Below are 14,688 nucleotides of genomic sequence, written 5' to 3' on the forward strand. Positions count from 1 at the left end.
ACTCAACGAGTACTCTCCACAAACTCGCTTATTTACACGTCGCCTGGGTAAAACAGGAATGCCAGAGCGGTGCCCCATGTCATTCGTACAATGCAATACTGAACCGAAACCAAAACACAACATGAGCTTGTGCAGAGGGCACGGAGGAAGACAAGTTTCAGCGCAGTCGCATTTTCAGCGCAGCTTAAGAAACTAGGGTCTTTAAAATTGCGTATCTATGTATTTTCTATTAAAGGAACACACCACCTAATACTTACCTAATGATGTTGCACCTCAGATATGCCTAATATTTACTTTTTGATCGACAACGTTAACAACTATGAACAGCCGTAGCAGTTCAAGATGGGTGGGCGGGAAGCAAGTGGTTCAACTTTGGCCGGGTGGCTGAATCGGGTGACGTGCCGACAAACAGAAAGACAGACCAAAATTTCTGCGTTTAAGTTCCCCAAGAAAGACTATCGTCTTTAAAATAAGATGAGAGAAAAAATCGCAGTTTCGATGCAAGAACGAAGCACTGAATGAGATAGCAACTAACTGGAATGTTATACGAAGTAAATCTGGCAGCTAACTCTTCTAGGATCCGATCTCTCGTAACTTTATGAAACGCTGGTGTGAAGGAATACGGCCGCTCCAGAAAGCGAAGCGCTTTTCGTATTGTCTGTCGTCTCAACGTCAAGTAATTAGAGCGCATCACGGACACGGATATACGAGCCCTCTATACTGTCTGTCGAGATAGCGCGCACGCCAGCGCTCGCCACCGCGCCTTTTTTATCAAAGTTCGCAGTTGCGGCTCGAGCGACGCAGTGCGCCCTTGTCCCAACTACGCTAGCTTCCCTACCCTTACAAGATGACGAGATCGAACTACAGGGGTGACGGTGATAGAGTTTTCTTTTCCCTATCCCTGAGGCAACGTGGAAGCTGCAGCTGTGGCTTGGAGATGCGATTACTGCGATGGAAATAACTGGCTAGCACACTAACAGTTCAGGGCCTCAAAATGCTATCGCAGTAATAAAGCAACGAATAAAAAAAGAAAGTCACACAAAGACGCTGTTCACACTATTCTCCTAACTTTTAATCTCCTGCTGTCACCCCTTCACATGTGCGTAAACTGCAACCTAATTTCCTCCACTAAACGCTGAAGCTGCCATAATAACGCTTACATTCTTCGCGGCTTAAAGCCCAGAACGGAAGCAGAGCCTGTTTCCTTTGTACTTTCAAGCGTTACAAAATGAGCTCCACTCAAGGGCAATTTTCTTTCTTTCTGTTTTTGCTGTCATTGCTCTCTTTCTTTCGATATATCTCACGCTTTTCCTTAGACGCTGCGGTTGGGGGACGGCGTTCCCGCGCACGTGACCTGTTTTTCCGACAGCTGTGGCTCTGCCTCGAATGCTCTGTCAGCGGCAGCCTTCTTACTTCTCATTACTGCCACCCATGTGATGAGTAAGAAAAGAGGACGAAGGAGTTATCCTTTCGCGTGCTCCGTCTTGCGCGGCTCTTTGTTACCACGTCCGCGGTCGGCGGGGACGATCCTTCGCGAGTTCGATGAAGCAGCACAAGATACGCGAGGCACGCCCCAATCCACGGAGAGGCGAGAAGACGTGTGCGAGTTATTGGCTCGGAGGGAGAAAGCTGGGCGCCGAAATAAGGCCAAACGCCAGTAAATTCTTTTCACGCGTCACGAAAAGAAGCAGACAGGCAACATGGCGCAGCAACATGCACAGGAGGGACAAGGCCTCTTGGATACCACTCGAGCGAAAGGAAGGGTCCGTTCCATATACTCGGGCGCTGGGTGAATGGCGGGGAAGCGGCCGGTGGAATAAACAAACGCCACCGTCGCTATTAAAGGCGGGCTGGGATAAGCTGTCTGTATATGCGGCGGCGTCTCTAAATCTGTGCACTGTGGTGGGAAGTACGGGAACCTCGTCGAAGTTATCTGGCGTCGCTGCATGATAATGCTGAACAACGATTGTATCACTTCGTTTCGAGATGGGACCTTTTGCAAGTGGCTGTTTCATGAGTCTTCACGAAAAAGGTGATAGACCGGCCTACTTTGTATTCCATCTTGATGTGACCAGCGCACGAACAGACATCGAACACGAAAGGAGCTAGTACCAGTCCAGCCTTTTTGTGTTTTGTGTCTGTTCTTGCACTGGTAACATCGAAATGTTTAAGACTACCGACTTCGTAAAACTAGCTCGGTGTTGCGCGTTTACAGCGCGATGTAGCAAGTTTGTTTTATTAGCTGATGACAGTTTAATGCCGATTTACATATTTGCTCTTTTGTGTCATATAGTTGCTCTTTTGTGTCATAATGAGTGTGCTCAAAAGGATTCTCATTACAAAGCAAACGACACGAAAAGAAAAATTACTCGGATGTTCGCATGTTCGGATCGCTCCGAAATGAACAGCTGATACAAAAGAGGAAGTCTGTAGGTTCGTTGCGTTCGAGTGGTACATAGAGGCCCAATTCGTCTGCACGGGGTAGACAATATTGAAAGGAGGATGCGATGACATGGAGTTAAAATCGGTTAAAGTGATTGAAGGAGCAACAGATGGCACAACAGGTGAGCTCAGAGATGTCTATATCACGCATATTAGCACACTCCCTGGAGTGACTGCTCGTATGTCATTCAAGCAGCCTGTTTTGACTCTTAATCGAACTTTGATTTTTATTGCGATAGCAATTATATGGACAGCCTCGGCTGATTTTTGCCGTCCCCGCCCTCATGCACCGTATATATATATATATATATATATATATATATATATATATATATATATATATATGTCACAAAGAAAAATAATTCAGAAAAACTTTCCGACGCGCGGAATCGAACTGGCGACCTCTCGCTTCGCAGCGCGCGGTGTTAGACGGTTAGGCCACGAACAGTACCGTCTTTCTGCCGGCTAACGGCGAGCTATTTATATACACCATTTACTTCAGTATGCTTTCTTAGTCATCACATAGATGGCGCGAAGTGCGCGCGTGCCGTAGAGTCACTGGAAAGTTTTTCTAGTGACTCTAGCGTGCCGCGCTTTAAAGATCGTCGCCCCGCTCCTGCGAACGCCGTTGCTCTTCGTCCTACAGGGCGTAGTCGCCTTCGTGCGCTTATCTCGAGGAAAGAAGGGGGCAGCCGGGGGGGGGGGGGGCGGGGGGTTGTATGTCTTGTGCTTTCCCCGCGATGTCCGCGCTGAAGTCACAGGGCGTACGAAGGTCACTTCGCTCGCTGCAGCGGCCGCGTTTGCGAAAGAGGCGCGCTGTTCAAAACAGACAGTTCGCGCTCGTCCTGTGTGTACCTGTTCGTTCGTTTCGTGCGTCCTGCTTTATGTTTGAGCAGTGCGCTTCAAGTGTCAAGCTGTGACGCATGACAGTTCACGCTCGTCCAGTGTGCGTTCTTTTCGTGCGTCCTTTGGGCTCGAGCGACGCGCTGGCAATTTCAAGCTGCTTTCCGTTCTTCGCGTTACATTCCAATTTATTGCTATCGCATTCATTGCTTCGCCGTTTTCTCATTAGGTAGTCAGTTTTAAATGCATGCTGTATAACGTGGAAGATGAAAAGCGGAAGTCTAAATGGCCAGTAGACTTGATCCATAAGTCTACGGAAAGTGCACTCATAGTACAAAGTGCCTGCCATAGGCCGGCAACAAAATTGGTGCTCACTCAGACTCACTCAAGGAATATATTTTGCTCTGAGAGCTCACTCGGACTCACACTCACCAATATATTACTCAACCGGACTCACTCAGACTCAGAGTTTGACCTGAGTCTGAGTGAACCTGAGTGAGTCGACTCATGAGTCCGTTAGCGTAAAATTACCTTTTTCGAACATGGTGCCAATGCCGTTTAACGCCAATATCTCATATAATCGGTGGTCTACGATACTCCTTTTGGTCTTTTACCTTCAAATATGAATTATCAGTAGTTTCAATCTAGTAAGGGCATTTTTTATGAAAAACACGACTCACATCAGGTCTTTTATCAATAACTTCCCGTGAAAGAGTTTGCAAGGCAAGGTCACGACCCCCCCCCCCTTTCGTGCCTTTGATCAATAAATATTGAGGTGGCGCATGAACGCCCGTGAGTTAACATGTGTGAATAGACTTCAGCATAAACGTAAGCCAACATAAGATCGATAGTATTGCTGAAGATGAGTAGATAGGAAAATAGGTTGGCTATAGAAGGCGGAGCTCACTCAGACTCACTCAAGAAATATATTTTGTGCTTAGGGCTCACTCGAACTCAGACTCACGAATATTTTCCTCAATCGGACTCACACGGACTCAGACTCACTAAAATTTTCCTCCGCCGGGCTCACTCGGACTCAAACTCACTCAAGTATTACTCACCCGAACTCACTCAGACTCAGAGTCACGGCCCGATCTGAGTCTGAGTGGGTCCACTAATAAATGAGTTTGCCGACCTATGGTACCTGCGCACGATTTATAACGGTCAGAAACAAATTAATGCGTATTTTCAGTTCATCGCAGTACTAAGAGCGTGATCTAATCATTTTGCAGATTTTACGAAGCTAAGCAAGCCTACGCAAGTAATGCGAAGAGTCGACGAGTCAGGCTGGGTAAATAACGAACAGCCGCGGATCAGTGAATACAATAAGACGCATTGTTCGTCGAATGAAATACTAATAAAACATCCTGCCCCCATTCCAGAAGGCTGAGCTGCACAAAATACCGGAGCTGAAGGCTACGAGTTTGCTTTGGCCACCTAGGGTTACTTAACTTACTTTACATAAACACAAGTCGCTACGCTGGCATCCTGTAACTGTTAAAGGGGTCATGAAGCACCCCTTGGGCTGATTGAAAAAACACATCCTGCGGAAAGCTGATACGGCTATGAACTGCTCTGCCAAATATTACAGTCGTGCGCGCCGCGTAATGGCCACAAGCGGAGCGCGAAGTTGCCGTTTCCCCAGGCACCCTCTTTTCAAACAGAGGCCGGTTCTCACTCTCGTCGGTGGGCGGGGCGTCTGTCTGTTTACGTCGCGGATCTGTCAGTTTACGTCGCAAGAGACATAGCATGCTTAATGGCTGACAGCCGACGTAAATCGAGAGCGGCGTTCGGATCAGATGCGCTTCTTGCCGCGGGGTGCCGCCACTTGCCGGCGCCGCACTCCTCAGTACACGGTAGCCGCACTCGCGCAAGCGAATCACAGCGGGAGAGCGATCGCGTTTCATGACGCGCATGACGCGCGCTGACCTAACTTCTTTCCCCCATGCCATCCCTCCCTGTCTAGCTTCCAGTGCGCTCGTCGGCACGAGAAAAGAGAGAAAGCGCTGGGAGCGTGCGCCAAAACCCCGTAACTCCGCTGATTCTTGACGGATTCGAGAAATTTTTGCGGCAATCGATTCGGGAGGCAGTACACTCTGATACTGAGGTCATTAGATCATTACTTGGAAAAGTGGTTCATGACCCCTTTAAAAGCCGACGACTAGTCCCAATTCCACCACGCGCGGTTGGTCTTACGTTCTGCATCCGTTAAAAGCCCGCCGACAAGCGAACCCACGACTTCGCGCTTTGAAGCTGAACTTCGTAGCCGTTCACTCTATACCGTGACCTCAGTGAGCACAACTGTCGTGAACTCGTACCCTGCTATATGGCTTCCGAAATATGCGGCTAACGGGCATACGGCAAAGATTTCGGTGGTCGCATCATATCAGATCACATGATTTCCGCGGCTTTTCCTTTTTTTTAAGGGGGGGGGGGGTTTAACGTCCCAAAACCAAGATATGATTTTGAGGGACGCCGTAATGGAGGGCTCCGGAAATTTTGACAACCTGGGGTTCTTTCACGGGCAACTAAATCTAAATACACGGGCCTCTAGCATTTCGCCTATATCGAAATGCGGCAGCTGTGGCAGGGATTAAATCCCGCGACCTTCGGGTCAGCTATCGAGCAGCATAACTGCTACACCACCGCTGAGGATCGCCGTAGCTTCCACAGCGCTGTACGGTTTTCGAGAAGCCCAGCACAAGGAAACGGCGTTGGCCTGTCTGCGAGAGTTGACGGGACGGAAAACGAAAGCAACGCGTCGTCTTAGCAACAAAAGGATCGACTTCGGGAATGTCCGCGTCGTCAGCGGAGTCTCCAGAGACACTCCGAGCCTCTTCCCGGATGTATTCTTCCTTTTATACTGTTCAGCTCATTTTCAGAACCCGTCGGATGATGCAAGACAAAACGAAACAAAAAAAAAAGCAGATGAGAGATTGAAAGAAGACACGAAGCTTTTCTTGTGTTCTACGTCACTCGCGAATCGGTTTGTTTTCTTTACAGGCCCGAGTCGAAGAAGGGCTTCTATATTTCGAAGCCCGACGTTAAACAGAAACACGTTTTCAATTGACGACGCACGTTGACAGTGTAAACCTGTGCGAACCTCGTTGGCATGCGTTGTCAGCCGCGTTCGCTTAGACTCTTGTTTTCTCCAGCTCATAAGCGAGAAGCCCGACGCGGAGGCGTTGGACCTTTCATATGTGATAACAAATAGCAAGAGACGAAAATACTCTTTCTTTTTCTGTGCAGCATCACCGTTACCGCAAACCTTGTAGTTTTTTAAAGACGATAGTCTTTCTTGGGGAACTTAAACGCAGAAATTTTGGTCTGTCTTTCTGTCTGTCTTTCTGTTTGTCGGCACGTCCCTCGATTCAACCACTCGGCCAAAGTTGAACCACTTGCCCAAGGGCCAGCCATCGTGAACGGCTGACTAGGTTCATACTTGTGTACATTGTTGATCGAAAAGCAAACATTACGCATATCTGAGGCGCAACATCACTAGGTAAGCATTAGGCGGTGTGTTCCTTTAACAGAAAATACATAGATACGCAATTTTAAAGACCTTGATGGTATGCGTTTAACGTTGAGACAGTAACGCGTTTATTAAAAGATTGCCACAGCTGAAGCGATCAGCGCTCCTAGCCGAGCAAGCGCGAGCGCCAACAGCCACCGTCTTCGTCTTCTTCTTTCGCAGGCGTTCTTGTCTGCGCCGTACCATGTTACAAATCACTACCCCGCGGAAAAGGAGCCATCCTGGCGACCTAAGGAACAGGTACAGCTGGTGGGTCATAATGCGGCTTCAGTCGATCGACGTGAACAGTCTCGCGGCCGCGACGACGGCGGCCCGTAGATGATTGAACAGGCTCAATCATATAGTTAACTGGGGATGCTTGACGTAGGACGCGGTAGGGGCCTTCGTACTTAGGCAGTAGCTTTGTGGAAAGGCCAGGAGTGGAGGAGGGAACGCGAAGCCACACCAACGTTCCAGGCGAATACGACTGAGGAGGCAGGTTTTCGTCGTGACGGTCCTTCTGGCCCTACTCGCCCTACAATGTTACAACCCTAGTTTCTTAAGCTGCGCTGAAAATGCGACTGCGCTGAAACTTGTCTTCCTCCGTGCCCTCTGCACAAGCTCATGTTGTGTTTCGGTTTCGGTTCAGTATTGCATTGTACGAATGACAGGGGGCGCCGCTCTGGCATTGCTGTTTTACCCAGGCGACGTGTAAATAAAAGAGTGTGTGGAGAGTACTCGTTGAGTGCGGACGTTTTTTCTCCTTCGGCGCATCGCGCCAAACAGCGTGTTCGGGCTGGCCGGCGTCCCCACCGGTCGCGTTGGTCACCGCCGGTCTTCGCCTGCCGCTGCGCCGGGAGTACCAGCCCGCAACACAGCACTCGTGTTTCCCGACGTATTGCCAGATGGCGTCCATATCTCACGCAGCGCCTCTTCTATCGTCTTTAGACGACATTTGCAGCGAAGCATGCAGATACGCGGCCAATTTTTTTTTTTAGCTAGCATTTCATGCCGGCTTCCTTTTTTTTTTTCCTTTGTGCAAGCAACCATACACACATTTATTCGCTCTGCTTTTTAGGCGTCACGTAACACGTGACGCCAAAAAGGCAGAAAAAAAGAGTGTTCCACACTTGCCGCCATGGCTGCGACTGGCGCTGACTGAAACTCCTAAGTTTCAATCCACATATATACCCTATAAAGTGGACGGGGAGATGACCGCCGCCATGGTAGAGCATCGGACGCGTTATTCGAAGGTCGCAGGTTCGGTCCCTGCCGGCGGCAAGTTATCTTTTCGTCCACTTTACTTTCTTCACATTTATATTCTAATTACTACAAATAACACCCCCTATACTTTCCTTGGCATTGCTGTCTGTTAGTTCTCAATAATATTAAGTCGGGCTATAGCATTCCCTGCGCGAACGGTAACCACTGGCGACCCAAGAGTCCACAGGTTTCATAACCTCCCATGCTCATCGTCATTGGTGGCAGTTTGTTGTTGTAGACGCTACTGATACAGGGCCTTTTCTCAGGCGGCTTCGCTGATTACCCGTTGTTGACTCTATTGTCTATTTCGCGAAGCTCTCTGTGGTCTGTTCTGACTAAAGCGAACAGAATAAGGAAACATGGGCTGCCGCTTGTAAAGGCTTGGCATCCTAGTAGTATCTACAGCATGTGCAGCAGCTCTCTGTATCGGACAATGCGTGCGAACCAAGATGGCAAGCCTGTGATTGCTTAATTGTGGCGCAATCGTCAAATTAACGACTAATGTACCGAACAAGCACGTGTGGGCAGTCGGGGTGTCCTTGGTATCGCAACGTTTTTGTGGTGTGTACGTTCGGAGTAGGAAAGATTTATCAATAGAACGGGAGGTCGCATCCTGTTCGTTTGTTTGCCCGTTTGTTCATTTCTTTCTTTCTTTCTTTCTTTCTTTCTTTCTTTCTTTCTTTCTTTCTTTCTTTCTTTCTTTCTTTCCTTCTTTCTTTCTTTCTTTCTTTCTTTCTTTCTTTCTGTCTTTCTTTCTTTCTTTCTTTCTTTCTTTATTTATTTATTTATTTATTTATTTATTTATTTATTTATTTGTTTATTTATTTATTTGTTTGTTTGTTTATTTATTTCGTTTTGTCTTGAAAGAAGAATCAACGTACGACTAAACTGCGAAACGGCATTCAAGAGCACAAAAGCTGTACTGGCAACGACAACTAATTCCGGTAAAGCCCTTGTGTCACCCCCGTCAACGCTCATCGGAAGCTGCTGCGGGGAGTGCGAAGAAGCCATTGCGTAAGACAGAAAGCCATGGCACTTCGTCGTCGCGGTAACGCTTTGCGAGAATCTCCAATTCGATTCTCTGCTGGGACCGCCGAGCGGCCAAACGGTGGCTTGAATTGATTGCTTCGGGAAACGCACTCGGAGTCTCAGAGAAGCAAAGCCTCTCGTCTCCACTTCTCTTTATCGTTTAGTGCGCGCACAGAGGAAACGAAGGTGTCTAGTCCAATCTTTCTCGGTTCACGTGAACGTTGCAAATCTCCAAGCGTGCAGACACTAAGACAATTAATTCTTATCTCCCGTTACAGAAGGTAAGGAACTTCGTGAACCAAATCGAAAATAAATGAGCTGGTGTCAAAGCTATCAGATATACCGGTGCTTCGGTGTATCAGCCCTCAAAGATAAAATAAACACGAAAAGGTGAAGCACCGATAACAAAGTATTAGACAAATAAGTAAAATTCACAGTCCTACAGGCCGTTTTATTTGCAGTAAACACTCGATTATCCATTAAGCTAACAAGCATGGTGTCACACGCACACAGGTAAACACGAAGATATTTCACTCAATGACAGTGAAGCTCGCTGTAATAACGCCGACATGATTAAGAGCGCCGCAGCGGGGATCGAACGACTTGTGCTGCCTCTCGTTTCAAAAGCGGCCTCCCATACTCTAGCAATCATAAGTTATATTTATTGTTTTATTCAGTGGGTACATTCGCGTTAGGGATATTTATGCCCTCGCTCGCAAGCTCTTAAAATTTAATAAGATTACGACAACCGGAAAGTCCTAATCTTCACGATGACCTGAACAAAAAAGAGTGAATCGCTCTCCTTTGTTATGCAAATGTACCTCTCATTCCAACTTTCCATCGTGCACCGAACAGCCAGATAAGAAAAACCGTTCGCGCGTACTAACAGCATGCTATCGACAGCCGGAATTAACATAAGAAACCACTTTTATGCAAAATGCATCGGCATAAATTGTGGAGACATTATCCATGGCCGTCCTGTAAATTTGCAAAGAGGACCAACTTATTATGGTGTCAGAAGCAGGAGACACATGGTTGAGACACCATCATTGAGACGTTCTGCTCCATAAAGCAGTTCTAGTCGACCACCAAGTCTTAGTCGCCACCTTTCAGAAACAGAAGTGGGCATTCGGTTCACAATTTCCCGCCGCTGGCTCTAGCTTTCACAGTGTCGTGCAATTCAGCGACGCAAAGATTTTATCATTATATAAGAATGGAAACTCGAGCGAGTCTGTAGGCTTTCATCTTTGTTTGAAACAGCTCACACAGGAAGAGGACGAAGAAATAGGAGCACAGGACAGGCACTGTCCTGTGCTCCTATTTCTTCGTCATGGTCCTGTGTGCGCTGTTTCAAACAAAGATTTTATCAATGTCGATCATTGTGTACACGTGCTGTTTAAACGACACGTGTCTATCCTTCCCAGTATCTATCCACACGGAGTCTTTTCCTCCACTCATCTGATTCTCGCTAAGCATCCCGTGAAAACACCTACAGAAACAAAGTAGCCGACAGGGCTAGTTGGTTGTGCATACTTGAAATAAACAGCGCAAGAAACGGATGGCCACGGAAAGGAAACACTTGTCCTGTGTGTTTCCTTTCCGTGGCCATCCGTTTTCTTGTTTGTTTGTTTTTTGCGCTGTTTATTTCAAGTATCCTACAGAAAGCACGTGTATAATTTGTTTGTACTTTTCTTTATTAATCCTTTGCTTTTTCAATTCCTCCGAGTCAACTCGATGCAGCATAAAAAAGGGCGTCATTGCCACGTGTCGTCAGCGATGCCTTCTTTTTTTTATTTTTTAACACTCCCGCTGTTATTTGGCACGACCAACAAAGGCCTGTGCTATTATTCCGAGGTCCCAGAGGATATTTTTCCGAGCATTCGTGACAAGGGCATTGAGTGCGGCGGGTAGCCTCCTGCGCGTAGCGTCACCTGTTACGTGGTTGACAACGGGAGAGGAGCGAATGCCACGTGCTGTCAAAACTCCCTGGCTTCATCCCCGTTTCTGCCTTCCTTTTATTTCGACTGTTCTCTCTTCTAGATGGATTTCCACAACGGACAAAGAGTCAGTTCTGACCACGTATCCCTGTCGAGTCGCTTTCGAAATGTCGAGCTGCGCGACACAAATTGAATCGTGCTTGTTTTTTTCCTGGCATGCCTCCCGAAAGAACGAATCCCTCTGTGAAGGTCAATCTTTCTGGTTCTCTTTTCGTCTTCAGCATCTTTTACTTTAGTAGCTGTCAGCGGAATCCCCAACAAATGCAAGGAATGAAGACCTTCCGAAGCACAGTCGCGGAGTTGATGTATGTTCGCCATGGAGTGCAACTTACAGAGCAATACCGTTAGAAGACGGACAGGTACCCGCCACGGTGGTCTAGTGGTTATTGTGCTCGACTGCTGACCCGAAGGTCACAGGATCGAACCCCGTCCGCGGCAAGTGCATTTCTATGGAGGCGAAATGCTAGAGGCCCGTGTACTCATGTTTAGGCGCACGTTAAAGAAACTCAGGTGGTTGAAATTTCCGGAAACGTCCACTACAGCGTCTGTCATAATCATATTATGGTTTTAGGACGTATAACCCCAACAATTATTATTAATTAAGACAAATTGAAGAAGAGACGGACACACTGCACGTGTACTTCCCTTCTTCTGCTCTTCTTGTATCTATGTTTGCACTGTGAGTTATTCCACGATAGAGACATTCACTGACAGTGACCATGTGCTAACGTGCACACTATGAGTCGCGCGACAAACTCGAGAAATGTCGTCGACAGAGTGCGTTCGAGCCGTGAGTACTGAAAATCTGGTGCGTTCAGTGACTTGAGTTGAACGTAAGCGGCTTCTGTAAGTTTACCTGCCCCTTAACTTGCCAAGCGCTGGCTATGATGTCCCCTCACACATATGTACATAGCGCCTCACATAGACCCAAGGCATCAGCGTAACATAAGCTGAATTCCTTATAACACCTGTCCCAACCCTACAGTTCTTTTCAGCGCAAACTCTAGCGTGACCAATTTTCGACCCGCGCACACCAACAACAAGACACGTTTGTACATGTAAGAAGGTCGTGTCGTACCCCCTCCTCCTCTTCCACCCGAAAAATATCCTGAGTATCAGGGGCGTAGCCAGAATATTTTCACGGGGGTGGGGGGTTCAAGCAATCTTTACGTCCACTCCTTAGGTATGTGCGTGCGTGTGTTTGAATGTGTGCGTGCGTGCGTATGTACACGTGCAAAAAATTTCGGAGGGTTAAACCAACCAAACCAACCCAACGGTGTTCAGTACCATTTTCACTTTTCCTTTTTTTTCTTTTTTTCAGTACAGGTAAGTTTTCACTGCAGGCTGCAGCAAAGCTCGAAACCAAACTTCAACTATTGTCAACTGGCACGCGCTTCATGAGCGCGCGTGCCAGTTGACAAAAAGAAGCGAGAAACCCCCACAAGTCAATTGACCTCATGTGTTCTAACAGATGCCCTCTCTACCTCTCTGTCTCGCTAAATACATAAAGGTCAGCGGTAGCTGATGGTGTGTCCGAAGCTCGAAATGCTAAGGACATTCCGCTAATTGCCTTTCTGAATTCCAGACAGCGCACGTCGAGAACAAAAGAATACGAAACCGTGAACCTTCAACGTCTGAAAAAAAAGAAAAAAAAAAGAGCGGCGCGCCCGGCCATCGAGGATTACAATCACGTACCGCCCGCAGTCAAGATAAAGTAGTCGCCTCGGAAGAAGTAGACGGTCTTCTTGAAGTTCAAGTCCAGCGTCGCTCGCAAGGCTTCGCCACTGCTTTTCATCAACCTACGAACAATAATACAAAAGTGGCGTTAATGAAAAAAAAACGATTACTGGAGATGTGATAGCGGAAACTTCCCTCGCTTTGTCCTTTGTCAGATAAAGTTAGTGCGAAAGGACGTTTGTTGTTCTTTTATTACTGGATGCATACTACTGAAATGAGTAACGCACTCTTAGTGCAGGAGATCTTGCGCCAACCTTGGGCAACTGCTGTCCAGACATGCAGTATCGACAACTGTTTAGACAGTTAATACTGTATGCCAGGTTTATCTCAAAGAAACGACGCAGGGCAACAGAAGAGGCAAATAAACACGAACGCTATATCCTCAAATCTTCTGTCGTTTCTTTGCGCTAAACCTCCAGACAGCTGAACAGAGCTTCGTTTTCAAGTATGTCGACCAGTCTCGATGACCGACTTACTGAATGATTGATTGATGATTGACTTATTGATTTCTCGACTTATACTGATTTAGATTAGGCGGAGAAGCTTTGAAGATAGGAGTGGCTACAATACAGGAATCAAAACAAATATAACAATAAAACGACATGTGACAGGAAAGTTCTCAAATTATACAATATTAGATAGTTTTGATGTGCAAGTACTGAAAAATACAAGGTGTAAGGGCATGATAAGCACGCCTAGCACAAAATTTCACACAGTTATACAGTGTTATATGAAACATGACGAAAGAACTGGACCCGTATTCACAGAAATGTATTATGCTAAAAATATTCCTAAGGGAATGTTCCAGCCAATCACGATGCGGGACACATCATTAGCAAAGCCTACTGACCAATGGGAAAACACACTTACGAAAGAGAAGTTTTGCGAATTTGGCCCCTAGTTATTATTACCAGTTGTGAACTCCTCGGGAATGTGGTTCTAATCTGAGGATGTGCGGGTAAAATGTGGGGCATGCCACGGTTAGATGCCACCGTTATGGCGGTGATCGGATGCGACGCGGGAAATGCCGAGGTCTAAGGATTAGTTGTTGGCCACGAAGTGTAGAAGTTTCGGGAAGTGCAAACTGTAGGTAGACTCAACGAGATCTTTTGAATGCGAAGCTCTTAGCGAACTTCTGCGACTTTGAGCGTATCTATCTATCTATCTATCTATCTATCTATCTATCTATCTATCTATCTATCTATCTATCTATCTATCTATCTATCTATCTATCTATCTATCTATCTCTCTATCTATCTATCTATCTATCTATCTATCTATCTATCCGCCTACGACTTTGTGCTCTCCTGCTCGTTTCGTTAATCGGATGTACACTAAAATTGGTATGGCATAACATGACTGTATGACGAACATGAATGACGAGTCATAGCATGAAAATCATGACATGCATGTCATGAACGACATGATATACATGCCACAGTCTTGGTGCTCTGACAGCCGCTTCGTTAACTTGATATATACAAAAATAGATACGGCGTGACAAGAGTGTATGACGAACATAACTGACAGGTCCTAACGTACAAATCATGACACGCATGTCATGTACAGCATGATATACATGCCACGCTCATGGTGTGCTCGCGGCCGTTTCGCTAGCTTGATAAATACCAACATTGGTACTGCGCGACGTTACTGTGTAACGAACATAAATAACACGAGTTAACATGAAAATCATAACACGCATGTCATGTACAGCATGACTTATGTGCCACGCTCATGGTGCGCTGGCGGCCGTTTTGCTAGCTTGATCTACCCCGAAATTGGTATTGCGTGACGTTACTGTGTAACGAACATAAATAACACGAATTAACATGAAAATCATGACACGCATGTCATGTACAGCAT

General features: G+C 46.8%; 1 protein-coding gene across 1 annotated transcript in view; it reads right to left on the reverse strand.

Moving 5' to 3' along the window:
• The window catches only part of LOC119382904 (fatty acid hydroxylase domain-containing protein 2), a 69,406-nt gene that overhangs the window by 19,960 nt on the left and 34,758 nt on the right, over positions 1–14,688 (reverse strand). The window contains exon 3 of the mRNA XM_037650812.2: positions 12,781–12,884. Within this exon, the coding sequence (XP_037506740.1) occupies positions 12,781–12,884 (104 nt within the window). The remainder of the gene's footprint in view (positions 1–12,780; positions 12,885–14,688) is intronic.

The sequence above is a fragment of the Rhipicephalus sanguineus genome, chromosome 2 (genome assembly GCF_013339695.2).
Source record: "Rhipicephalus sanguineus isolate Rsan-2018 chromosome 2, BIME_Rsan_1.4, whole genome shotgun sequence".
NCBI classification, from domain to species: domain Eukaryota; kingdom Metazoa; phylum Arthropoda; class Arachnida; order Ixodida; family Ixodidae; genus Rhipicephalus; species Rhipicephalus sanguineus.